Source organism: Artemia sp. Qi Xiang Cuo, chromosome 6 (genome assembly GCF_049724085.1).
Source record: "Artemia sp. Qi Xiang Cuo chromosome 6, ASM4972408v1, whole genome shotgun sequence".
Taxonomy (NCBI): Eukaryota; Metazoa; Arthropoda; class Branchiopoda; order Anostraca; family Artemiidae; genus Artemia; species Artemia sp. Qi Xiang Cuo.
In genome coordinates this window covers 25,310,711-25,338,204 of record NC_142799.1, presented here as the reverse complement: position 1 = coordinate 25,338,204, position 27,494 = coordinate 25,310,711, and the positions used below count along the sequence as shown (strand labels likewise).

Genomic DNA, 27,494 nt, shown 5'->3' with positions numbered 1-27,494 from the left:
GTGTCTTATTATTTCATCTTTTTTCTCTTTTATCTAGGGCGATACTAATCAACTGGCCGTACCTTTTTGATGTGAAGGACGCATTTTCTCAGCTGTAGTGATTTAAAATTTGTGTTCATATCCTTTAAAAAATATGTAATTTTCGAGGTTAGCCAGCCCTTTAAGAATTTAACTATAGGATAAGTGTGGCAGTTTAGTGTATCAAAGTGTATGATTCTTTGCTATTATCTTCTAATTGTCCCAGGCGATATACGAATTTGCTCTCCGTTTATTATTTCTATAATTTTTAAAAATTAACTGAATTCTTAGTTAAAGCGTAAAAAACACGAAATGTTAGTAATTTCACATCATTTCTCAAGTTTTTTGTAGTATTCAGTAGATAACGCTCTCTAAGAAAACAAACAAAAAATCTCTTCTTATTTCCCAAGGGGGCTGTTGCAGTGCTTCTTCCCATGCTCCCTGCCGATGTCCATGGTATATAGAACTCTTTTTGCTAATACTTAAGCGCTCAGTAAAAACTTTTTATTTTTCATTAATTTTGTAACTTAAATTTTCAGTTATAATGAGGCTTGACATTAAGGATAAGCATGTAGGGCATCAGAGCCTGTGGTGAAATAATATTAGCAAATTAAGGATCAATATCATTTTATCATTATTAAATTAAAATTGCAGTGATGCTTAAAGACCTTTGTCCAAAAGAGTTTTTTCCACCCTACAATTCTACTGACATTCTAGTTTTTTTTTTTTTTTTTTTTTTTTTTTTTTTTTTTTTTTTTTTTTCAATGGCTTCTATAAATGTTTAATACTTCCAAATTTAGAAACAAAAAAGGAAAGAATAATGCTCTGAGTATTTATTCAACCTCTAATTGCGACCGCAGCACATAAAACAAGCCAGACATTGCTTCTTGCAATGCTCTCATACACGAAGTGACTTCAGAATAGCCACCAGCTCTTTCAGCGGTCGTGGCACTTCTAATGTGCTTCAAAAAACCTTTTTTCTTAATGTCTTCTGCACTAGGCGGTAAAGGCCCATTCAAATCTAAAACTGGGGGCTGGTAAAAAAAACAACTTGAGGTTTAGGCAACGGTAGGAACATTCCCCTATGAGACGTTTCAAGTGTTGCACCACTGGAGAATCGCATAATTTTGGGAGACGATGGTCTGATTTCCTCTTCTTTGCTCTTTTGCGCTGCAGCAACATGTGATTCAAACATTTTTTTTCCCATCTATGTTAGAAACTGAGTTCATCAATGAATGCTTCTGCGGCTATCCTTTTCCTTCGTTTTTCTTCAATCTCTTCTTTTGCGTAACTCTCATCTGTTGTGTTCTTTCTTTCCTCCTCGACAAGAGCTTCAAGTTCTAGTTCTTCTTTGCTATGACGGTTTCGATTCTTCGTAATTAGATCTTTATTTTCCTTCTTGTAGTTTTCAATTTTCTTGTTGGTTTCGATAATGTCTACTCCGTTTACTAAATTGCAGATAATATCTTCTACCATTTCCAGATAGTCATTATACTCCCTAAGCGATCCAAAATCTTCACGATGTTTGTTGAAATCTCTCTTGATCCGCTTCCTTATTTCAACATCTTTTTCAACCTTTGAGCTTTTGAACAGCTTTACACGGTAGTTCTTGGTTTTGACAGCATTCTTGCAAACCGGACACTTTCCAGCACCGCCAACTCGAAATAGTGTTGCTACACAGTTCTCACATTGGATGTACACAGACATTGACCATAAGAACAAGATTGGGATTTGCAGATTTGTTGGTTTTACATACTGGGCAAACTTCCTCCGAAATAGCAAAGTCAAGATGCTTCCTCGCTTGGTCTCTCTTTTCAGTGACTTCATTTAGCTCTTTGACTCTGGCCAAATAGACTTCTTCTTTTCTTTTGTATTCAGCAATGGCGTTCATGTTCGGCGTCTTCTTCCGCAAACATTCTTCTAAAAACGATACCCGATGTGTCAGGGCGAGAACGTCAGTACCTTTTAGTTCCTCCGTATCATATTTTTGGAATGGATCCAACTCTTTTCCAGGTATCTCCTGCAGCTTGTGTTTTGCCATTTCCACTGCAAAATCTTTCAGGTCTCTTTCTTTTCCTTGAATTTGATTAGTGTACTCTTCCAATTTATTATCAATGTCAATCTTTAGCGCTTTGCATTTATTCTCCTCCTTTTGTGCTTTGTCATATTCATCTTTAGCTGCTTTGAGCTGTTTTTCTTTTTCCCCAATCTCAGCTTCCACTTTATTCAGTTCCTCCATAATTTCTCTTCCTTGTGTTTTGAATTCTTTCCGCTTTTCCGCATTGGTTAGAGTCTCATTTTCCTTTTCTTTGTACTCTTCTTCCCAATCGCGGATTTTATTTTCACTTTTTGGTAGATTTCGCTTTGCACTAATTAATTCCGCGTTCAATTTTGACATTTCGCTTTTAAGCTTTTCCCATTTCTTATTAGCCTCTCCCAATTTTTTCTGTGCCGGTTTCAGTCGTTTACTTGTTATCTGATCAATCATTGCATCAAACTCTTTTACTCTGTCTTCAATAACTTTCGCTTTTGACTTATCCTTTTCAACTAAATACTTTTTGTCTAAATATTCTTTTACTTTATTTTCGTCTATAACTGACTCTTTCAGTTTGATTTCACAATTATTGACATGACTCTTCAGGCTTTTTTCTCTTTCTTCAAGAGCACCCATTTCCATTAACAGCCTTTGCAAGAGCTGTTTACTTTCTTCAATTCTCTTTTCCAGCGTTGTCAAAGAATCTTCAAGTCGACGAATATCAGAGCGAACAACAGAGAGACCACTAGCAATCTGATCCACTTCCAGTTGGAGTTTCTCCAAATCACCCTCGCTACCATGAGCATCCCTAGATGTATCAGTCTTAACCTTCTGGCCCATTCGTCCTTTGATTACCCGATTACCGACACCACTCATCGTGCCGATCATTTCAATAACGTCACCAGTCAGCGTTACAACTCGATTCCGTTTCTTGGCACCGAAGGCAATACGACGAGCTTGCTCCAAGTTCTCAGCTACGAGCGTATCTCTTAAGGCAAAATAGAAAGCTGTGCGGACTCTCGTCTTTAACTTGAACAAGGTCAAATAATCTTGGAACATTTTCAGGGAACCGAGAGGGACGATCCATAATCTGCCTAAACTCTTCCTGCTTCTCTAAATCAAGGCAGGTGGCAACGCCTAGGCTATGTCTTTTTGAATAGCCAACAACTTGTTTAGCCGTTTCCATATTGTCAGTTACAATATACTCAAGCTGTTGATAGGGCAACGTCATATTTTGGATCAATTGCTCCTAAATCACCAAGGCGTCCAAATACACCAGGCATATTCCCTTTCTATTTTTCCTCCATAAGAAAGTTGACAATTGTATTACTAGATCTAGCGGTCTGCATAGCACTTCTATCTTCATCAAGTTTTGCTTTTTTTGACCAAAGATTTTGGACTAATTTGGCTTCCTGCTCTTTAAGAATTCTTAACTGATTTTGGGCATCATTCGGCTCCCTCTCATCTTGTGGAATCAGAGATTGAAGCTCTTGAACTTCCTGCTTTTGTTTTTTTCGCAACTCTGTGACTTTTTCTAAATCCACTTTTGCCTTTTCCAAATCTCCCTTAGTCTTATCATGGGTACTCATGTATATTTCAAGTTTTGATTTAACTAACTCATATCTCTGTCCTGCCTCTTGACCATTCTCTCGATGGGATATCAATTCCACTTCAACTTTAGTTTTGTCCTTTTGTATTCCTTCAGTTTCCTTTTTGGATTCTTTCATTAATCTTGTTACTTCTGCATCCAGATTTTTCCTTTCCACTTCAGCTTCGTCTTTTGCTCGTTGCACTTTGGCCATTTTGGTTCCATTATTTTCCAGTTTATCAAGAGAAATGTATTCTTCTGACGATGGTCCCATCAGTCTTGGAGCAACTATACCTTTCTGATTATTAACCAAGGCCGATGTTGGGAGCAAATCCCATTCGTCGTCTAGCTCATCTTCAGTCTCAGTCATGCTAATGAAGTAAGGTTCAGTATAATGAGCTGCTAATACCAGTTGACGTGGAATCTTATCTCACTTGATGTATGTAATTTCTCCGACAGCCACTTAACAATTTTCAGTTATAAATGAGGCTTGACATTAAGGATAAGCATGTAGGGCTTCAGAGCCTGTGGTGAAATAATGTTAGCAAATTGAGGATCAATATCATTTTATCATTATTAAAATAAAATTGCAGTGATGCTTAAAGACCTTTGTCCAAAAGAGTTTTTTCCAGCCTACAATTCTACTGACATTCTAGGTTTAGAGACGAATTTAACACACAAAAAAATTTTTTAAAAAGGAGATCTTTGCTAGTTTTCCTTAAAAATGGTTCTAGGAAACGCTAGTTTTTTTTGATTTTTTTTTTTTCTGAAACGAGTCCGTAAAGTTTTTAATTTCTTCGTAAACAAAATCTATTTCAACAATATATGTTGGCCTCAGGCGGCTTGGTGCTGCGATGAGTTGTTAGTAGTAGTGGTAGTAGTAAAATTGTTTTAAGAAACATTTTTCGTAATTTTTTTTCGCCTAAATATCTGAAGAGAAAAAGAAATAGTAAATCTCTAGCAAATACGTTCGTTTTTTAAATTATAGTTGAAAAACATTTTTATTGTTCATATATGCCCATTCAAAATTGGTAACGCAAGGGATTTTTAGCTACTGACTACTACATTTAATTCAGAGATTTCCACTTTTTTTGTGATCTGCACTCCTTTGAGTATCATAACACTTTTGCACTCTTTAGATGAGGCCAAGACTTTGACTGATGTACTATTTGATATATGTAACAAGTTCATTGTATAGAAATCTGTTTCTAAGATCAACCTACAAATTCTTTATTGTACCCTCAGGGATAATTGCACCCACTTTTGTCGAGAACTCGTGGTTTAAATTGACCGTTATTTGTATTTTAGTTTGTTGAAAACTATAGTGGAATGTTACAGGTTTTTTCAATTGGCTGCATAATTGTCATGTATTTTTCATTTGAAATTCCGTGCGAAGCGTATTCACATGTTGAACTTGTTCAATGAATGACCAGACTCGTGATCATTTCACTCCTAAGGCTCTTAAAATGTATTTACTATTTCTAAACTTTATGAAGAAAAAACTATCTTGTTAAAATAGTTCCTGCTAGACGCTAATTCCATTCTAGGATTAAGTTAATGTTTTTATCTTAAAATTATTAAATGCCTTTGTCAGCTTCTTGATGATTTGTTTGAATTTGAATTACAAATATGAATTTGTCAAAAGCTGTATTAATCGAATTTATGTCGATGCCGATGTCAGTTGCGCATTAGAAGCAACGTAAAAATGACATTAAGATTGAATGCAACCTTAGATTCTAAAAAAGTTTGGATTTTTAAAAAAATTGGCATTTTCATAGGAGAACAAATAAGACAGATCAAACAACATCACAGAAAAGCTGGCTTGCAAATTAATCCATAGAATTACAATTGTTGTGGATTGAATTCTTAATTTCTTGTTTACAATGAGTCTTATAGGCTTTTGTCCTCCCGTGTAATTTTGACAAAGTAGGAATTTTAAGAAACAACAATTATATAGCCAGTTGGATTTACTTGCTTATTCGTATGTTTCCTCTTGGCTAGCTTTCCTCGTTCATAACTGGTATCTGCTTCTTTTTTTATGGACAGAGAGCTAATAAAATCTGGTTCTAATTTCTGTTTGTTTTGAAGGCGTGAAGTAAGAAAATTGTTCTGTTCTTGGAAACAAGAAAATTTGGAAGCTTCTGAAGCTCCCTGCGAAATCTTGAAAACTAAATAAGAAAAAGCAGGAATAACAAGATCAAAACATTGAAACTTTCAATGAAGAGTATGAAGAAATGTAAGAACTTGTCCGCAATGCCATATTCCCAGGGTCAAGAATGATTACCAGGTCAAGATCTTATACCGGAATAACAAGAACCTTTTTAAAGAGATCTCAATGAGAAGTAGAATTGTCTCAACAACAACAAGTTTATACTGCAAGTTATTTCCTGATACGCAAAACATGAAGGTAACCTGATGTGACCTTCCACCTCTTTCTTTTTATCTTGAGCATAGCGTACCAAATGACACAAAGTATGTCACATTACAACACAGGGCATTGTCACAACACGGGGAATAAAAAAAGAGAAATACAAAATAATTGTGCGATTATGAATTGCTGTTATGACAAAATTTGGGACAAATATGGACGGTGGGAGGTTTCCTGTCGAAACTTTATGATTTTCAGTTTTAACTTGTTTTGAATATATTCCGTAAATTCTTTCCACTGTCCGTGTTTTCGAGAAAGAGGTATATCAAATATTCCAATGAAATATGTCAAAAGCTAAGTAAATGCTCCTTTTTGTAAGAATACTTCTTAATAATTCCGTTCAACATTCTTCGTAAAATAGTTATATATGCGTTTATTTTAGATTTTAGAGTTTCATCATTTTCTGTCATCTTGAATGTAACCAATAATTTCAATAACAAATTAGAATCTGTAGATGTGCTCTGTGGGTCAATATCCTAGATGCCTAATGTAGTGTTAGAACATCTGCATACATGGTGCCGTTAAGTTCCTCAAAGTTTGATAAAAAAAAAAGAGACTAATTCTCGCCTAATAGTTCGCCTAATTTTTTATGTTGCGATCAAAATTTCATTTCTCTACGAATTTCATGTTACGCTTAGACTTCAATTCTAACCTAATCTACCTCTTCAGATTTTTCCGCAGATTTTACTGTTTAAAATCTTTAAGAGATAGACCACATCTACATTTGGCTGGAAACCAACGTCTACATCTTGTCTTATAGTAATCATTAAGGTGTACAATGACATGATTTTTAATTCAATGTTAAAGGCAATTTGATTTTAAAGCATAAAGCAAGTGGTATATTCATGTTGCCTATCTGAAATCACATAGTATATTATAGTAGGGACATCGGAAGGGGCTCTTGATTTTAAAACGTCAAGGTGTTCATGGTATTCCCACCTTGCATGTAAGAATTTTGATAAAATTTAGTTGAACGTTCTCTATATGGAGGTGGTAGAGTCAGGTAGTGCGACCAAATAAAGCCAATATTTCTCCAAACGGTACCATTATCGTAAGGATAATGTCCAGGTGACGAGAAGTTTTGAAAATTCTACCGAGCAGGATTTTCTTGTTGTCTAAATGTTGCTTTAAACATTAAAAAAGTTTTAAACCAATAATTTTAAACATGAACATCTAAGTTATGTTCGGTAGTTTAACTTTTATTGCTAAAATATACTTAATTAATATAGTTTTGAGTTAACACACCTGAAAAGTGATGAGTAAGAAATCTAAAACATGACTTGGCTTAATTTTGCTATTTACGAATCATTTGATAAGTCTTATTTTCGATTTCAGGATTGAAATGGTAATTTCAAAATATAATCGCATTTTAGAATAAGCCTTGGTCCTACAGACAGGCCACACGTAAGTGCATGCAACACTCACAACAATCATAAATTTGATATTTTTAACATTTATCTGCAAATTTGGATGAAGAGAGCGAATTCGTCAACCCAACAGCAACGACGATTCTTTTAAATCTACAATAAAAAATAGTTGAAAAAATTAATTCTTGCCATGGAGAATCATTATGGCAAATTTATTTTATTTGATGGCAAAAAAGACATTTTAATGTCCTTTATTTTATTTCAATAAGGGCAAGAAATCGTTTATTTTCTAGCAAAAAGGACATTTTAATGTCCTTTATTTTATGGCAATAAATCATTTATTTTATGGCAAAAAGGACATTCAAATCGTATTGAGGTACTTAAGGCCAAATTTAAATCTAGTTTTTTCTAGAAGTTGCGCTGAATATCTCTAGTTGAAGCAGAAATGTTCAAAAACCGTAGGTTGCTTAAACATGCGTTTTGCAGATGTCAGACTTTAAGCGGGAACTAACCCTTAAATGAAACCGTATTGTAGTGGTTGTTGATCAAACTCGGCAATATGCCATAAGGAGTTTAAAAAGGAATTAGTAATATATGGACAAAAACAGTACTAGAAAGAGCGTAAAGAAAGAATAAAATCTTAGTAGTTAAATAGATTTAAAAAATTTAGTAAAAGGAGAAAGGAAAAGGGCGACTTTCTGCCTTACTGGTTTTGATACAACCATGCATTTGAATTGTTGTATCCTTACACGAGAGTGCTCCAGGGCAAACAGCTAAAAAAAACAAAAAACACAACATCCATAGAACAGCCAAGATTAGGCAAAGGGATATTTAAAAAGTGCAAATTTTGGACAAAATCAGTAGAGCTCATTAGTGAGGCTTTGTCAACCTGTATATGTTTTTTTCAATGCAGGGTGCGAATGGGATTATTTTAGCTTGAAATTTAAAATTATTTTGGTCTTTGTACTTGTCGATTCGATAAAGTTGGACTAAGTTGGTTAGCACATATGTAATGTTTTAGCACTAAGATCTTATCTTTCTGCAAAGATTATCGTTTTTTAACTCATGTTTGTTCTAAGATCTTACAGCTCACTGATGTTAGCAAAAAGTGTGAAGAACGCCATTTTTCTGCGTATAGAACAATGATGAGAGAACTTTGATGATATACTCATCATTGTTCTCAGACCGCTGATCAGAGCAGAATGATGAAAGACGTTTGCATAAAAACGACAAAACATGTAAGATCTTGGTTCAAAGATTTCACTTTTAAGCCTTTTCTGACAAAAGAAGTAAGATCTTAGCACTTTGATCAGTAAAAAAACGGCCCTATTGACTCGAGGTTTGGTCTAGGTATTCTGGTTCGGCCTACTTTGGCTAGTCCAAATTGAATTTCTTGAAGTTAGCAAAGGTTTAGACTGTTGAGTATAAACGTTACTTTGGTACTCCCTCTAACAATAATTAGCCAACTTAAAATTGTTACACTTCTTTGGCTCTAGCCTCAAAGCGAAACTTCAGATTTCATGTTAAGTTTTAATCATCTATAATTTGTCCATTATTCAATAGGAATAATGGTGCTTTGGTTTATGAAACGTCCGAATTTATGGGGGTTTTCTGTCGCTTAAAAGGAATAAGTTAATAATTATTTTGTGAATGATTCGAGGAATACTGTCAGCCCAACCTGACAATTGTTCACAAGTCTTGATAGGGAAAACTAAGGAAAATCATAATCGACCAGTTCACTGATAAATAATTGTTTCTAAGAATTATTTTTCTGCTACACTTTCTTTTGCTATACCAAGTTCGTTCTTTTTCCTTTGCACCAATGCTTAATTCTTTTGAACTGGAAAAAGGTTTTGAACATAATCAAATTTTGAATGAATTGGCGATCTGCACTATATGTAAAGATTAATAAATGCCATGAAACCCATCTTAGCAGAGATTAAAGATTCTGAGTTTCCTTGATTTTCTGGCACTACGAAGAGAAATTTATATTCCAGAAAATATATGTTTTAGAGGTAATGACAGGGAAATAGAAGTTAATGATTAGAATAATGCCAAGCATAAATTAAAATAGGGATTTTCCCATTATTGGGAATTGTTTTCGAGTTACTGATCTTCATTAAAAGAAACTTGGCTGGAAGCCAATCATACTTTGTGAACGATACTTGAAGCCCCACGGGATGGTCTAAATATACCAGCAGACCATCTGAATATACAAGGTACATTTTTGTCTTCCTCCTTTGAAAATAATAATTTCTTTCTCCTACGTCGAAATGGAATTTTCGTCCTGTCCGTCCATTACAACCCGGTATGTTATGTATGTATAAGGTATGTGCCTTTGGAGAAACGTATTTTGTTGGTTTTAAGTACTACTAGGCTATCAGAGATGAGGAAAACCAAAGAATATATCAGTTTTTCATTATGACAAATAGTGTTTCTTCCTGTGGCAATCACTAGCGTCCAATTAGAGTGAATTATTGGCTGACCAACGAGGGGGAGGATGTAGAGGGTGTAAATTTTTTAGAGGATGACAAGCTTTGCTTAGTTTTTCATGGGAACTTCCCTCTAAAGCTTTCTTTTGAAGTTTTTTAAGGTACCTTTAGTGGCGATTCTGACGAAAAACTAGTGAAATTAGCCGTTTTCTTTTTCACTCTTTGGAGGGTCCAAGTGTTAATTCACCTAGTGTATGTCTATTCTTGGAAAAGAAAATATAGTTTGGTCTCCCTAACAAAAAGGGCTCTCCGTTGTTTTGTTTAAAAAAAAAATTACTTGTGTAAAAGGGAGTTAGCTTTTAAATTGTTTTGGAAGCCTAAGTTTCCCATTGTGATTTTTAGTGTCGCGCTGGTAACCTGCGGTGCTTCAAAAGCTGAACCTAAAAAGAAACAACACACGACTGCAGCATAGTATGCTTTTCTTTGTAGGGTAAGATCGAGAAAGGGTTTTGTAGCTAAAATGCAAGTCAGGTTTTTGAAATTCTGCCAAAATTGGTAGTTTTACAAAGAAAAATTTTTCTTTGTATGTCACCTCTAAGTATATTTCTAATGCTTGTGTTTCTCCTCATTGCTTTGACACAGCTCTGACTGTCTATAAATATGGACTGAGCTATAACTCAGCCTATACCCTCATCTAAGTGCTTCTAAAAATGAAGCCCTTTCCTTTGAGGTGTATGCCCTTTCATGTAAGCAGCAGGTCAATATGATTACTTATAATGAGCTTTTTGCAATTAACTATAATTTTGAAGGCTCTGCTATCAGACTTTCGCCTTACATAGAACACATCGGAAGACTTGATGGAATTAGGCAGAAATTCTCTATGGCATTGGAAAAGATGCTAGGTTATATTTTTTTTTTTCAGTTAATATTTGTAACCTAAAATTTACCAAAATAGTCGGGCTGTATCGATTGGCTAATCCCCTTTCATATAGCCTGTTTCATTCTTAAGAAACTGGAGTTTCTCTTTTTACCGAAAATATGATATTTTTCCTTTTCTAACTCGCAGAAATAATGAGAAAAATAGATTTGAACAGCAGAATATTTTTAATTAGTAAAAAAAAATCTACAAGTAAGTGATCGGTAACAATAGTTAAAATACCTGGAACGTTTTTCCCACGCTCTTTCCCACCGCCAAAGTTTGCCAAATGCTTTCAGTGACACGATGAAACCAGGCTCTTGAAAGAATTCTCTCTCCTCGGCTGTCAGATTTCAGACCTTACAAAGAAAAAAACGTCTCCAAATTGGTGAAAATTCAGCTTACTTCTGTATTGGATTAGAGTAAAAAAAAAAAAGGAATTTGGTTGGCATAGAATTATTTAAAATAAATAAAAAATTTACTTTCTAAAGATAAACTATTGCATGTGCAATTATTATTCTAATTTAAGCAAGGTATTCGAAGGAGTCTTACTGTTTTCAAGAATTCTAATAGTAAGATATTTTTAGAATTTCATTTTCAGTCTAACATACGAGCTGGAATTCACATAGTGGCGTCGCTTGGCAATATTTGACAATGCTCTGTCAGAAATTAGCTTGAGAGAGCTTCGGCTCGAAATTTGGAAGATAAGTAATGCGAAATGAATCTTGTTTAGTATTGACCTGTTGTAAGGTTCAGTGCAGTTACAACCCCGTCCATGCATACTAAACATGTTTGATGATGAATTGGTGATGGTAAATAAACCTTAGTTTTAAAATTTAACGAATTCAAAACAATTCTCTAAAAGATATGTGGCTTTAATGAAAGAAGCTAACTTATTGTTTGCATGGTTATTCTTTTAAATGCCGCGTCTTTAAAGTAAAAGCCTAACGTTAATTTTTTTGTTTTTGTTCCAAAACGGAATAGCAGTGTTTTTGCCTCCGTTTTAGAATTATCATCACCTAAAGTCGAGGTTAGCTGTTGGGGTGCTGGGCTTGTAATAATATATGTAATAGAGGATATTTTCGAAGACGATACTGCCTTTCCATGACGTTTAATAGGGAAAATCCTATTATTTGATAGTGATTTTTTTTTTAATTTCTGGATATTTTGTTCACATACACAGTGGACGTCTCCTTACAGACATCAGCTTCATACGGACCGTCTTCAGTTTTCCCTATTGAACAGTTATTTATGCGTAAGGGAGGAGGGGCTCGAGTCCTGGCGTCGCTGATAATTTGGTTTTAGACAGGGGGCCAGTCGTATGACCCTATAAGCTCAACTAGTGTCGACTGATCTCCAACTGGATGCTTGACAAAATCTGAGAAAAAACATGGGGTCGACAAGAAAACAGTGTCAGATAACCCCAACCACTCATAGCACTCTCGGCCGAAGGCAGATAATCAGGAGATCTGTAATATCGCTGCGTGGATCGTTACCTGCGTGTAATATTGTTTTCTTTTTAAGTTTATAATGACTCAATAGCAATCTAAATTATTTAATGTTTGATATATTGCAAACACACATGCCATTGCTTCACATCGCTAATAAAAAAAACGGTAAAGAATACGTCACTGGACTTTTACAGTCCCTATCTTCGGTGTTGATTTCCGGCTCTTCAGCCAGGAAGTGTAATGGGGGGGGGGCAGCCATCTTTTTTTCGCACACCCTTCCTGTTTACCTTCCTCCAGGTACCCATTTAGACCTGGATCGACTCTGACTGAGCTTATAGGATCAGGCCGCTGACCCCCATTCCAAACCACATAATCAGCGACACCAGGACTTGCTAATTGATATTACTATTGGCTCTGAAAAAACACGTGTTTAAGGATTCATCTTTTCGCCACCGACTATTGAAGACAGTGGTGTGAAAATAGATTGTAGGTCAAAAGTTCTACATAACTTACACCAAGACTTTGCCAACACCTGAAGTTACAACGGGTTCGAGTCCACTGTTAGTGTATCAGCTTATTTCTGCGGATGCCATTTATGGCTTGCTTTCTTCACCTATAATATTAGCTAAAAGGCTTTCTTATCTTAGATCCAGAAAAAGAAAGTAAAAAAGAAAGATGATGATATTGTTAACCCGAAAATTGGTTGTAAACTAACAATTCTACGTGACGCCTTGAAACGAGAAATGAAAAGCTAAATTTGGCTAAACAATCAAAGCCCACCATTTATTTTGCCTTTTGAGGCTTTCTACTATTCTCAAAATTTCCTTTGTTTTTTCTCTTAAAAAAAAGGATAAAGAAAAGAAACGGATTAATTCGCGAGAAGAGGGAGTCATGTAGCCAGCCCAGTATTTATCAGTCTTTATTATGATACGTAGAAAGAATAACAATAATAGAAAAAAATGATCATTATAATTTTTAGTTTTCAAGGCATGAAGTAAGAAAATTTTGAAGATCTGGAAAACAAAAGGTTCTGGCCAAAAAGTGAAAACTGAATGAGAAATTGGAAGATTAATATGTTGAAAGGTCCGCAAGTCCGTATTATCAAGATCATGAATCATTCAAGGTCTTTTACTCAAATACCAAGAATCTTAACAGAAAAAGTGAACGAAGGATTCAATTGACCCAATCTTAGCAAGTTCCTACTGCAAGAATAATTTTCAGACTGAATATTTGAAGGTAAATCGATGTGTGACCTTTTATGACTTTCTTGTTCTGTTGAAAATAACCTATTATAAAAATCAGATAGAATACGTTCACGTAATTGGTCAGCATATGCAAGTAAGTATGATTAAAAAAAAATGGAAACCATTTCTTTTTCTGAAGTATGCTTACAAATATTTGAAGCTATTCCTGGTGATACTGTCTGTATTAACTACCCCAAAATTCGTAAAATTTAATTGCTTAGACTGAATAAACCTTCTACTTACCTCAAAAGAAAATTATAAATGTGAATAATGTGCTATTATTTCTTTATTGAAGTATTTTAACATTTACTTTTGTTTTATAAGCGTGTTTCTAATAAATCAACAAAATAGTGCTCATATCACAATCTGTGTTAACCTCAGCTCAAACAATTAATTTCATATGGACAATTATGATCGATTATATATAGTAAAGTGTGCAACTTCCTCAGTTCACAGTATTCACTAGCGATCCAATGCCAATTCTGACCTATTTTGCCATTGCTCTAACACAAAGATATTTAATCAGCTGTCATAACAACTTTAAAAAAAAATATATCCTTTTTGAAAAATTTACGAACATAAAGTTTAAAATTACGAGTATATATGTTTAAAGAAATAAGCAAAGTATTTCAAATTTAATAAGTTTGTTGAAGTCATAATTACACACTAGTTCTAAATACGACCAAATACACAATAAAACCCTTATCTAATAAAGGAGGTGGAAAAGGCGAGTTGGGAAAGCCTTTACTGTCTTAGGGAGTCTATCAGCAAGCTCAGATAACATGATTGTTGTATATGGAAGTCCAAATCTTTGAATATCAAGCATTGTTACTTCAGCTTTGACGTTGTGTTTAAAACGCGGTCAAGATCGCCGCACAGCAGAACAAGAAGAAGGAGAAATTGCACCTGGCTGTGGCAATTCGTTCCTACGGAGAACAGAGAAAATGTAAGAAAAAAACTAAAATAAGAAACAGTCATAAGTAAAAGGAAAAATAGAATAGAAAATAGATAAAAGGGTTGTCCAAGGGAAGGATCTTGGTTCACAATTTCGGTTATTTGCCGAAATTCCGTTTTCGCTACAAGTTGTTTTTCTTCTTGAAGCGGTTGGTGGCCTTAGAAAACAAAATGTCTTACCTCGTCATCAAAATTTTACTTCAAGTACATACAAAAAGAGTAAAAAATGAAGGTGGTATTCACTGATCTTCATCTTCGCTTTCAGATTCGTTTTCTTGACCAGAGGATGGAAGGGCTTCATAAGGGTTCTCGGAATTGGGGAGCTTTATCTAATTGTCTGTAGGGACATATATGTAGCAAATATCAGCGTGCAGAATTCGCCTCTGCGTCTGTCTCGCTGCGGTAATTCATAAACTTAAACACCTTTTTCGTAAAGTGCTCACGTCCTCATGGGCAATTTTATCACTCCTGAAAAGACGTTTTCTAATTGTCGGAAAGGACTCAGATCTGACAGACTCATTTTTGTACAGTCCTTGAGAAACTTTTGTTTAATCAAGTTGATACTTAGCGTCTTGAAGTATTTTTCACGCTCAGACTGCAAATCTCCAATGAGAATCTTGGCCGATTGGAATAAGAAGTTAAAATTGATGAGAGTATAATTAAGAAAGAGCAAATACGCCTTTGTAAACGGACTCTTCATTTCTGGCAAGATTTTGTCTGTAGCAACTTGACGGTCTTCTGCTGAAGCTAGCACGAAAAACATTTCAAGAGCTCTCCACAGATCAAGAAGTGTCACAATGCAATGATGAGCAGCAAGCCGTTCCGTTTCTGCGAGTTTCAGCAGTCTGTTGAAGGTTGGGTAAAATTCTAGTTTAGGAGCTTTTTGATATCTTGGAAAGTAGTTGGGTTAGGGAAATAAAACTTTCAGGTATGGATGTGCAGCCTAAAGTATGCCCCGAGAAGGTTTTTCAATGTCCTAATTTCACCCCTCCTCTTTATATAATGAGTATTGCAGCATATTTTCTGTTCACATTTCATCCCATGTTAAAGTTAAAAGTATAAATCGGTGCTTACCTTAAACAATTTCAACTGTTAGTATTTTAAAGTTTTTATAAATACAATACTTACCAACTCCTTTATTTACAACTTGTCAACTTTAAATGCCTACCTGTTATATACAATATAACACACAAGTATTACTACACAAGGACAGTTCTTATTGGTTGTCAGTAAGGGTACCGTACGCAAACTATAGCTATAATGAATATTTTCGTATTGTATAATTAGTTTCCTGTGTCTTCATTTTGAATTTCAAGTTGGACCTAATTGAATGCTATTTTAAAGTTAAAATTAGATTTCAAAAATTGTCGAGCTTTTCAACGCTGAATTAATAACCCAAAGCATGTCCTGGCAAGATGTTTTGAGTTTTCGTTATTTTCATTTAAAATTGGCTTTTTTGGTACTTTAATTGAAAAAAATTGCCCCCCCCCCCCTACTAAGTTCTGAACACCACATTTTTGTCCCACGCCCTAATTTTTGTGAATAGGCACCACTGCTATTCCGTAAATACATCTAATACTGATACTCTATTACTCGAATAGGAGGAACTGAAAATGATGCAACAAAACAGTATAAGAAGCCGGAAAATTCTTAGGTAGCCTACAGAAAATGTAAGCCTAATTTATATAGCCATCAATAGTCGTTTCCTGATATTTTGAAGCACTGATGTATCTCTATATTTCTTTTTTGCTTTCTCTGGTGCTAGTAGGCAACTGTACTGGAACATCACGGAGAGCTGTTTAAAGGCTCATTTAAAAACTAATGAGCATATGTACAAGCCCTTTATAAATTCATCTTGATAACGCCACTGTAAAATATCCATGGTTGAAAGCCCTAACCGGAAGCTTATAGCCCCCCTTCTTGAATACTACCCCTCCCAGCCTCTTAGTTAGTGAAAAATAGAAGGACACGTTTCGAAAAAAAACACCTAATGAAAAATGTTTTGTTTAAAATTAATTCAGGAATGACAACAGCAATTTATATTTATCATGGTTGGAAGCTATAAGCAGAACAATTTGCCGCCTGCATTCAAAATTGAAAAAGAAGAATTTTTCTGGTGTAAGTCAAGAGCAAAGTTGAAACTTCCAACGAACTAAAATTACTGCTTTGCAGTTAATACAACATACAGCTGGAAAACTAGTTTTAACCAACTAACTCGTGATGTTTTCTTATATTTTTATATTTAAAAAAAAAACTTCACTGAGACACAAAATTGCCCGACTAAAACAGGATGTTGTCTTGGGAATAGAAATGTCCTAAGCATCCTGCAAAAATGCATGTTTCAAAGACTTCCAATAGTCTTTCACCGTCCATAAGTAGTCTTTCCCCGTCCATGAATAGTCTTTCACTATCCGGACGTTCCACGAGGACGTCCGGGACATCATGTAAAAATATAAGGAAATATCACGATTTGGCTAATTTAGTTCAGTTTTTCATGCGTACTTTGCATAAAGTGCGAAGTAATATTTTTTTACTTCAATTTACTTTCAAGTAATTTTTACTACCATCAGACTTCCATCAGATTTTTTTTTATTATTATTACGCACGAAATAAATGGCGGATAGCAACAGAATACACAGAGTTTTCACTAAATTCACTCGATGAAATCGCAAGATAGATGTATAAGATCAGCTTTCACCTTTGAAGGAATGACGAAATGCTTTAATCTGTTAACAGATTTGCTTGAAAATGTCCTATAATTTCTGTGATATCAAATTATGTGGCGGTATGATACAATTTTCCACAGCTGATGCAGTTTTAGGACTGTATCCTAACAATGGCATGCAATTAAGTAGAAATTGTCCACTCTGTAGTCAAATTGGCCTAACAGCTGTAAATTGCTTCTGTTGCCAGAAAACCAGGCGTTTTCCTATCCGTGATGATCATGATTTTTCTAGGATCAAGTTTAATTTAGAATATCGATTTATCACAACACGTGGATGGCCAATTCACACTTAAACAAAATTTCTGTATTTTGATGCTCTGGCTTCAGACTAATCATTCAAGGGAGGACTTGCAGGCTGACAATTTTGGTATTTTAATACAGACCATTGTGGAAAGCAGGTCGTCCTCGTCTGGGGTGGGAGGTCGTCATAAAGAAAGATGTAAAGGAAATGGGAACTTCATGGACGGACGTAAAAAGGGAGGCTTTGAATAGATTGGGATGGAAGAGGAGCGTGCGTAGCTGTGTTGGCCTTAGGCGGCTTGGTGCTGCGGTGAGTTGTTAGTAGTAGTATTGTGGATTGGAGTTCTGTAAATTTTTGTAGTTCTGGAGATAGGCTTGTAAATACATGTCACTCAATTTCCGCTCCTTTGGGGGAAGAAGGAGTTGTTGCTGAGATAGAAGGAACAAAATTTGGCAAGCGTAAGTATAATCGAGGTCACGTTGTCGATGGTGTTTGGGTATTTGGTGGTATAGAGCGTGAGACTGGAAATTCATTTATGTTTGGTGTACAGGATAGAAGCAGTTACGCTGTTGGAAATAAGGCGACACAGAATCCTTCCAGGTATAATTATAATCAGTGACAGTTGGATGGCCTATTCATGGCTGTCAGCATTTACGCGTCAATCACAGTCTAAATTTCGTTGACCCCATAACAGGAGCACATGCTCAACATAGAAAGAAGGTGGAGGGAAGTTCACGATTCAATTCCCATTTACGGTAGATGTGTAGACTATATGGAAGGATATCTCGCACTATTTCCAAAAGTAATCAGTCACCTCAAGGATGCATTATTTCGTGAGATATATATAGAAGTTGTACAACCCATTAATGGATTTTTTTTTTTTTTTTTTTTTTTTTTTTTTTTTTTTTTTAGGGCATTATTTACTAATTCATTTTTTGAATAGAAGCACCAAGTCATTTGAGTCCTTCAGATTTTTGTAAACGGAATTACTAGCTCCAACCATCACAAGCCATCACAAGCGTGGTAACGAACTGTGAGTAAGGAGTGACCCGGCTCAATGGTAACCGAAACTCTAAAAAACGGAATTTTGATACCAATAGATACATCAAAAGAATCAGATTTTAATTCTGATTTCAAATATATAAGTTTAATCTTACCCATCAAAAGTTACGCGCCTGAGAAAATTTGGCTGATTTTAGAAAAAAGGAGGAAACAACCCCTAAAAGCTATAAAACCTTAATGAAAGTCACACCATCATATTCAGCGTATCAGAGAACCCTATTGTAGAGGTTTCAAGCTCCTATCTACAAAAATTTGGAATTTTTCATTTTTTGCCATAAGAAAGATCACGGATGCGTGTTTATTTTTTTTTTTTTATTATTTTTTTTTTTTTTTCTTTTTGCCAGGGGTAATCGTATTGACCCAATGGTTCTAGAATATCGTAGGAGGGCTCATTGGAACGGAAATTAAAAGTTCTAGTGCCCTTTCTAAGTGACCAAAAAAAAAAATGGAGGGCAACTAGACCCCCTCCCACGCTCATTTTTTTCTCAAAGTCACCCAATTAAAATTTTTAGATAGCCATTTTTTTCGGCATAGTCGAAACACTAATAAATATGTCTTTTAGGATGACTTAATCCCCCAAAGTTCCCAGGGGAAAGGGTGCAAGTTGACAACTTTGCCCATTGCTTACATATTGTATTGGTTATTGGGAAGTATACAGACATTTTCAGGAAGGATTTTTTTTCTGGAGGAGGGGGTTACTCGGGAGAATCTCCGTGGAGGATGTTTCTTTGGGATAAGGGACATTTCTATGAAGGGGGCGCCGGATTTCCAAGCATTATTTAAAAAACGATCAGAAATTAAATTAAAAAAACAAGTTTTTTTCAACTGAAAGTAAGAAGCAACATTAGAACTTAAAACGAACAGAAATTATTACGTATATGAGGGGGTCCACCCCCAAGTCAATACCTTGGTCTTTACGCTACGGTTTTTTTTTTAGTGCTTTCAAAAGAGCTATCTGTTCTAATTAAACGGCCTTTGTGATTCAGAGGTTTGTGAAACATATTTTTTTTTAATTTAACGTAAACAGCGTGTTATTGACTAAGGGGAGAACCCCCTCCTAAACGTAATAAAAAAAAAACAAGCGATACCGCTAAATAGTAATAGATACTTTTAAAACGGAATTTTGATGTCAATAAATGTATCAAAAGAATGGGCTTATAATGCTGATTCTAAATATATAAATTTTATTAAGTTTAGTATTACTCATCAAAGCCTACGAGCCTGAGAAAATTTACCTGATTTTTTAAAGAGGGGGGAAACATCCCCTACAAATGAAATAATTTTAATGAAAATCACACCATCAGATTCAGCGTATCAAAAAACCCTATTACATAGGTTTCAAGCTCATATCTGCAAAAATCTGCAACTTTGTATTTTTTGCCAGAAGAAAAATATACGAATATAGAAGTTCGTTACGTAAGTTAATTTGTAAATTACGTCAGAACCAAATTTAGAGACAGCCATTTAGCAAAAGAAAAGTAAAAATTTTATGCAAATTTTGTTTAGTTATTCAATGACGGTGAGCCAAAATAAAAGCTACATTAACTAAAAAACGATCAGAAATTAAATATATAAAAAACAAGTTTTTTAAACTGAAAGCAAGGAGTGACATTAAAACTTAAAACAAGCAGAAATTATTCCGTATATGAAAGGGGCTGTCCCCTCCTCAATGCCTCGCTCTTTACGCTAAAGTTTGACTGTCTCACAACTTTATTTTTTAAAACAATAAAAAACTTTAGCGTAAAGAGCGAGGCGTTGAGGAGGGGACAGCCCCTTTCATATACGGAATAATTTCTGTTCGTTTTTAAGTTTAAATGTCGCTCCTTACTTTCAGTTTAAAAAACTTGTTTTTTTTATTTAATTACTTTCAGTGTCTTGACTATGTGATCATTAGTGACAAAGAGAATATTATGCTCCACAAAACAAACAGTAAGCTGTATCTCCCTACTCTTGACGACGTTCTGGTGAGACTCTTTCCTTGTCTCTACCACCCGTGAAGGCCTTTACAGAAACATTTTTTTCCACAACAGCAACATTCTTATGGCCAATTCCTTCAGCATTTTTTTTTTTTTGTTATTATTATTACACTTTGCGTGCTACAATTTGTATATTGCATGCACGGCAAGTCCGTTACGGGTCTCCAGGACTAATTTTGCACCCGAACTTTGTAGCTTCTATCCACAGTTTATATAATTAGCAGTATGATCTTTCCCTATCTCACCCATTATAAAAACCCGGACCGCGGTGCAAGTGCTCCAGAGAACCTATAAGCATAAGCGGCATTAGATCTTTTCACGGGTAGACAAGTCAGATCTCTCTTGAACGCGAAACTTGTCTTCAACGTTGGAACACTAATTTTGAAGAAACTAACTTTAAATTAATTTATTCCAATACATACATGAAAATCGGTAATTAGTAGTGCAATGTTATTATTAGAGGTTTCTATTAATTAAAAATAGGTGTGGAAGTCTCAAGTTGGTTCCAAGGACAATTTGAGAAAGTTTTTCCCAAAATACATGTTCCAGGGAAATTGGACCGCTGATGGCAGATCAAATGAGAGGAACTGTTTGTACGCGCCGATATAAATATATATATATATATATATATATATATATATATATATATATATATATACTACGAAAACTTTACGAAAAAGAAAGTTTTTTTTAAAGAAAAGTAAAGGCCATATTAAACTTAAAATCAGTAGAAATAGAAGCCTACAATAACTCAAACTCAAAACGACCAGAAATTATTATTAAAGAATAAAAAAGAAAAGGAGAATAGTTGGTATGGCTGTAACACTGAATATAAATAGTTTTAGAAATATTTTGGAAATTGTGCCGTAAAAGGTCTAAGATTATACTGACTCAGCAGTAAGAAATGCATTTTATTTATTTTCTGGTAAACAAACTGGAAGAATAGTCTATAATAGGAGCTTTTCTAGCATAAAGCCCCCTAAAATTTCGGATTTGCCACTAAAGTGAATGATGTTCTTTAAATTTCTGAACACTCCTTAAGAATTTTGTAAAAAACACTTCTTAGAAGTTACCTGATATTTTCTTGGTTAGGATATTGGTGGCAATTTATACCACAACGACCAATAATTAATACCCAAGTTCTAACTTCGGTATTGTTAAGAAGCCTTTATCAGCGTCAAAGTTCGGAAGGCACCGAGGCTTTCTAACGGAAGGGCCTATTCTTTAAAGTTCAGGAAAGGTCTGCCCATTTCATACGAAAACATTGATTGAAAACGAAACTAGTCTTATCTCGGCTCTCCGCCAAAACAGGTAACTAGACTTAAAGTATCACAGGAACTACAATCTGAGAAAATAATTATCACGACGTGAAAAAAAAGATAAACCATCCAGTTGCGGATCCAGAGGGGGGGGGGCCGCGGAGGATTCCCCGAACGTAATCCAAAGTAGTTTAATTTACTTAATTAACGCAAGTTTACCTTAATTAAACTTGCTCCTAACCTATGTTTTTCGTATAAACCGCTTTTGCGCCCCCCCCCCCCCCAAAAAAAATCCTGAATCCGCCCCTGAAACCATCACACCTATTCCGCCAGTTATTAGAAGAAAAAAAATTCCTTATTTTCACAAATTTCATAACCCCCCGCCCCCTTTTTTTTATAAAATCCTACAAAGGCCAAACAGTCGATTCCACGTTATGTAAATAATATATTGTAATAATTTGTATATAAATTAATTCATACCTGCGAGATGGGACAGTTGCAAACCACTTGGCCGGCTCACCAAGTTTTTTTCTGCTTTCGCAATTACGAATAATGCACTTTCTAACCATTTCTCATTGATTGACCCAAACACACTAATCCATAAGTGCACAATTAAGTGGGAGGAACTTTTTGTTCGCACCGAGAATGAAGAGCCAGAAATCATCTGCGGTAAACTTACTGCTAATTATATAAACTGTGCTTCTATCTGATAATTGAAGAGGAACTTGATGACTTCATCCAGAAAATTCATCTTTTTTAGAATTCGACAAATGAAATTCTTGCAAACGTGGTTGAAAGCTGATTCAAAGTCAACTAACAGTGTTATCATAGCCTTACCACTATTTATGACGTTGCAGCTGTTTCAAGTTGGACTATCTAAATTTCTTTTCATTCATCCAGGACTTCGCAAACTTCGTTGTAGTTTAGACAACAATATCTGATGAGCTTTTTCACATAATTTTTGACAATATTTTTGTGTCTAGTTGGTGTCTGGCTATTGACCGACCAATTCTTGAACCATGTTACACCACCAACAATAGTTGAAACTGCTAGGCCAAACGGCTAGCAGTAAGATAAATGGGCTTTCTACCAATGCATTTTTTTTCAATACAGGCTTCTTTTTTTTTAGTTTCGTATCCTAAAAGTGATACTCAGAGAAAAATAGAGCAGTACATCAAAATTCGCTCACCGTTTACCAAAAATAACAAGCAACATGAAATCTATCTAAATCTCAAAAAAAGATAATCTTCACCACGTGCCTTTGAATTCAAATATCTTGGGTGCGTCTATTTGTTGCCACATACCACCTGAACGTAACTAAAAAATACCAAACGACTCGTAGTTTGTTGCTTCATCCAAAAATTTCTACTTTAATTTGGTCGGAGAGTTTGAAAAACCATCTTTTATGTCCGTTTTGTTTTTGGATGTGACAATATGAATTGTTCCGTATTGTCCTTGATTATACTACAATTTTATGCGGTATTGAAGAGGACTAGGTTTAGACGCTACTTTCTTACCTTTGCTACGTTTCGCACAATTATGCTACATCTGGAAACAACCTGACTCCTTGATCCCATTAACGAAACTCCTGTGGTTCTCCTTTGTGACTTATCCCGTTTCAGGACGCCCTGCGTTTTATTTGAGTTTTGTTACCGAAAAGCGTTATTTTTGACATTCTTTCATTCGTAAAACGTAACCTTACCATCAAAACCTTTCTTTAATTATTGCCATAGGAAGTGATATTTAGCCACATTTTAAGTGTTTGATATACAATCAGTGAAGCGTGTACCGTATAAAATTAGCATTTGTTATGGCTATTAGAGAGGATTGTTAAAATCTGACAAGTATCATGCACTTGGACCTTTTGCGGCTCAGTACAAGGGTTTGTTTTACCTGAACTGTACACACAATTTTGGGGCAACTCCCTCAAAACGATAAAATGGGATTCTTTTTACTTGGCCAAAATGTCGTTCAAGCCATAGATGTTCTCTACTAAAAATGTAACAGATGTTTTGTTTTCGTCATAATTTTGTTTTAAAAATGAAAAAGCGTAAATGGAAAGCAGCTCAGGGTTTCTCCAGAGAGCTAGAAGTGACAAGGGCATAAATTTGTTGCGATGTTAATATTCAATTTGGTTGAATTTGAATTGGTTTTAATTATCATTTATATCGATTAATTTAAACTGAAAGTTCAACTAAAACTTAACTGAATGAAGACTCACGCTAAACTGAGTGATTTAAACTGATCTAATAATGAGTATGCTTTAAATTCCCATTAAATTAGTTTGTTTGTCTTGTATTGTGATTTCTCTGTTCCACACATTTGAATTTTCATTTGACTATTTATTCTAGTATGTAGTTTCTTTTTTATGCATCTGTTTTTACAATTGGAAATAAATGAATATAAACTTGGAAACTGGCCTCAATGCAATGTGTTTGTTAGGTTCTTTTAGGGTGTAAGTTAATAGACGGATATTTTTGACTACAAGAAGTATTGAGGTAGTAGGCTGAAGCATGCAGAACTGACGAGATGGTAGGTATCTTGATCTTTTATTTTACGTGATTTTTATTTGTATCTTTGTGATAATTCTTTTGTTTATTTAACTTTAAAATTTCTGTTTCAAATTAAAATGGTTACGACATTACGCGCTTTAAGGCGTGACTCTTGTTTATTATGACTATCACAGTGACTATCTTGTTTCAGCTAAAACTATTTGGTCAACAATCAATAAATGAAAAAAAGATCGTGTATGATACGCATTTTGTCATGATCACATGTTTGCTGGGTTTTAAAAAGTTAATATTTGAAAAAAACTACGGGGTTTGGGGCTGCCGCCCCCAAACCCCCGCTTTCACAGCCTTTAAATAAAAAAAAAGTTTTTTAAACTGAAAGTAAGGAGCGATATTAAAACGTAAAACGAACAGAAATTATTTCGTATATGAAAGGGGCTGTGCCCTCCTCAACGCCTCGCTCTTTACGCTAAAGTTTTTATTGTTTAAAAAAAAGAGTTGTGAGAAAGTCAAACTTTAGCGTAAAGAGCGAGGCGTTGAGGAGGGCACAGCCCCTTTCATATACGGAATAATTTCTGTTCGTTTTAAGTTTTAATGTCGCTCCTTTCAGTTTAAAACACTTTTTTTTATGCTGTGAAAGCGGGGGTTTGGGGGGCGGCAGCCCCCCAGCTGTGCCTCCTAATTCCTGTACGTTTTAAGGTTCGACCTTGTAACTCAGCCTCTTTAACTCTTTAGAAAACGTAGTTTTTTTCAAATAATTTCTGCACGTTTTTGTACAGTTTATTACTTATTATTGCTTGACTAACTGTTAGCTGATTTGACAGCTTGCGGGCTCTTATAGGAAAACGAGGTTTTTCGTAAATGTAAATTCGGGGGATAATTTTTTCGGTCTGAAAATATCAAAAGGCCCTAACAGGTCAAATGCTGCTTCAAATGAGTTCTCATTTACCCGGATCAGTTGCCAACTGTGGCCTGTAGGCGTGGCTAAGAAAAAAAAAATTTTGAACTTTAAGTGGCTATATTTGTTTTTTTGAATACAGGGAAGGGGTGATTGGATTGAGCTGAAATTTCGAGGATATGCTCCCGTGCCCTAGAAAAGCCTAACCTCTAAATTTCAGCCCAATCGGACGACGCTAAAAGGGGGTTGTGGTCGAAGGGTCGAAACTTCCGGCCCACTTTTACCCATGAAGATAAAGTCGGAGGGGGGTAAAATTTTGCACGTTTCCTAGTTGGAACTTTGGATACAAAATGCAATTACTGCTGTCTCTCTGCGACCGCTAGGACCGGAAATCGCTTAACATTGTGGTGGGTCATCTCTTTATAGAGGCACAAGTGTGCCTCCTTGATAGCCAATTTGGTTACCATTCTGGGATAGGTAAACGTCTTGCTTAGTCACTTAACTGAGTAGACTGAGAACAATGCTCTGTTGAAGAAAAAAACACCTAATGCTCTGTTATATGCTTGAATTCATGGAAAAAGAACCTTTCGTTGAAAGAGCATTCCAGCCCTAATTGAGGAGTTGAAAAAAAAATGTGAATCAGTGAATCGTATTAAAGAAGTTTTTTTTGTTATGCTGGGTTCAATCATCGGTTTTACTCAGCTCAAACTAGAGGTGTTCCCACCATCTGCAAAAAAAAAGTCTTTCAGTTTACCTCTGGTGCCTTCTGTAATTCAGAGTTTCAGGTATAATTAACATGCAACCCTACTTGGAAGTTTCAACTCAATCTCTGAAGCAGTTTGTGGGAAATAGCGGACGTTCATAGTGTCTTTTGATTTACTCAGGTGTGTGTGTCGTTTCCAGGGGATACCCTTAGTACATGTTGATATCTGGGCATAGTGAACGATCCATAGAAGTTCTTAGCTAATAAGACGGCCAAGACCGAACATCACCGCCTTTTCTGCTATTAAACAAACAGTAACAAGTATTATCACATGAAAGTAAAGAGCATCATTAAACCCTAAAATAAGCAGAACTTATTCTGTATAGGAGGGGTACTTTCTCTTCATCCCCCTCCCCCCCGTAATGAGCTACATAAACATTTTTATGCATCATGCTCCTTTCTATGTAACTAATCTGAACCCTCCACATAGACCTAGAAGTGCCTTTTGTCTTTTATACATGAACTTGTCATTTCCAGGAAGAAAATCTCTTCTTAACTCCCCTCTCATCCGAACCCTCTTGTCCTTTCTCTGACAAGTCTTATCCTTATCCTAAGTTGCAATGGCCAAGACTTCTTCTACGGGAGTGATCTTGAAAGCATGCCTTTGCACAATGTCTAGATAGAACTTTAAAATTTTAAATACAATTGGTTGAGTATTTTTATATATCTGTAAATTTCGAAAAAAGTTTTTTCATATAAAATATAATAATTGTGGGCAGGATTGTTAGAGTCGCACCCTCCATATAAGTATTATAAAGACAATCGGTTCATTTCTGAACTTAAGGCACACAGTTTATTAATAAGAGTGTCTGCTTCAAATTCATTTAAGTATATCTCTCAGCGTGCATCAAAATCTAAATTTTCATCAGTTATGGTTGCCCTCAGCCTTGTTTGTAGGTATTCAAAAAGCAATCCTTTGTTTGCCTATTAGTTTTATATTATCGATAATAACTTTTACAATGGGTCTTTTGCTTGCCTTTTGTAACTGATTGTTTAGAAGTAAATTATCACATTACAGTCGTTGGCGAGCTTTCGCAAAATTAATTTTTTGACAGTGAAGAATTGTAATTTTAAAATTAATATTTCTAAAAATGTTTTTGAGACGTATGGCGCCATTACTTTACAAGAGCAGAGCGCATCGTGTCAGCCATGTGTCCGGCTTGGCCAGCACGGGCCTGGCCAAGGGGACTAATGAACAAATAATTATTCAAAGGATTGGTGTCTCCTCCAAAATAGGAGACTTATAAATGGACTTATTTTCTTCGATTGGCATGGAACTTAAACCAGACCTTGGGCAAAGGGGGCCCCGGTGTAGAAGGAAAATATTAAAATATTGCTTCTCTATCATAATGCAGCCTAAAAAAGGCCAGAAAAGTGTAAAAAAATGTTTCCCACATGCTTCAAATGGAAGGGGCTATCTTAGAAACTTGAAAAGGGGCTCATTCGGTTGGAAATTCACAGCTCCTGTGTCCTTTTAAAGGCAGAAAGCTACTTGCGGGCGATCATCCTCCCTCTTGGTTCTTTTTCTGTTATCCGGCCTTCCTCTAACCCCTATGATATCCAATCAAAATTTTCAGATATCTGTTTTGTTCAAACATTTTGAAATGTCTAAAAAGCTTGCCTTCGG

At 35.4% G+C, this 27,494-nt stretch overlaps 1 protein-coding gene and 1 pseudogene across 1 annotated transcript in view; one reads left to right on the top strand and one right to left on the bottom strand.

The window, feature by feature from the left end:
• Positions 1 to 807: 807 nt before the first annotated feature.
• On the bottom strand, positions 808 to 5,717 carry LOC148951033 (structural maintenance of chromosomes protein 4-like; annotated as a pseudogene).
• A 19-nt stretch (positions 5,718 to 5,736) lies between these two features.
• The window catches only part of LOC148951031 (uncharacterized), a 138,520-nt gene continuing 116,762 nt past the window's right edge, over positions 5,737 to 27,494 (top strand). The window contains exon 1 of the mRNA XM_089090569.1: positions 5,737 to 6,048. Within this exon, the coding sequence (XP_088946695.1) occupies positions 5,977 to 6,048 (72 nt within the window). The 5' untranslated portion in view covers positions 5,737 to 5,976. The remainder of the gene's footprint in view (positions 6,049 to 27,494) is intronic.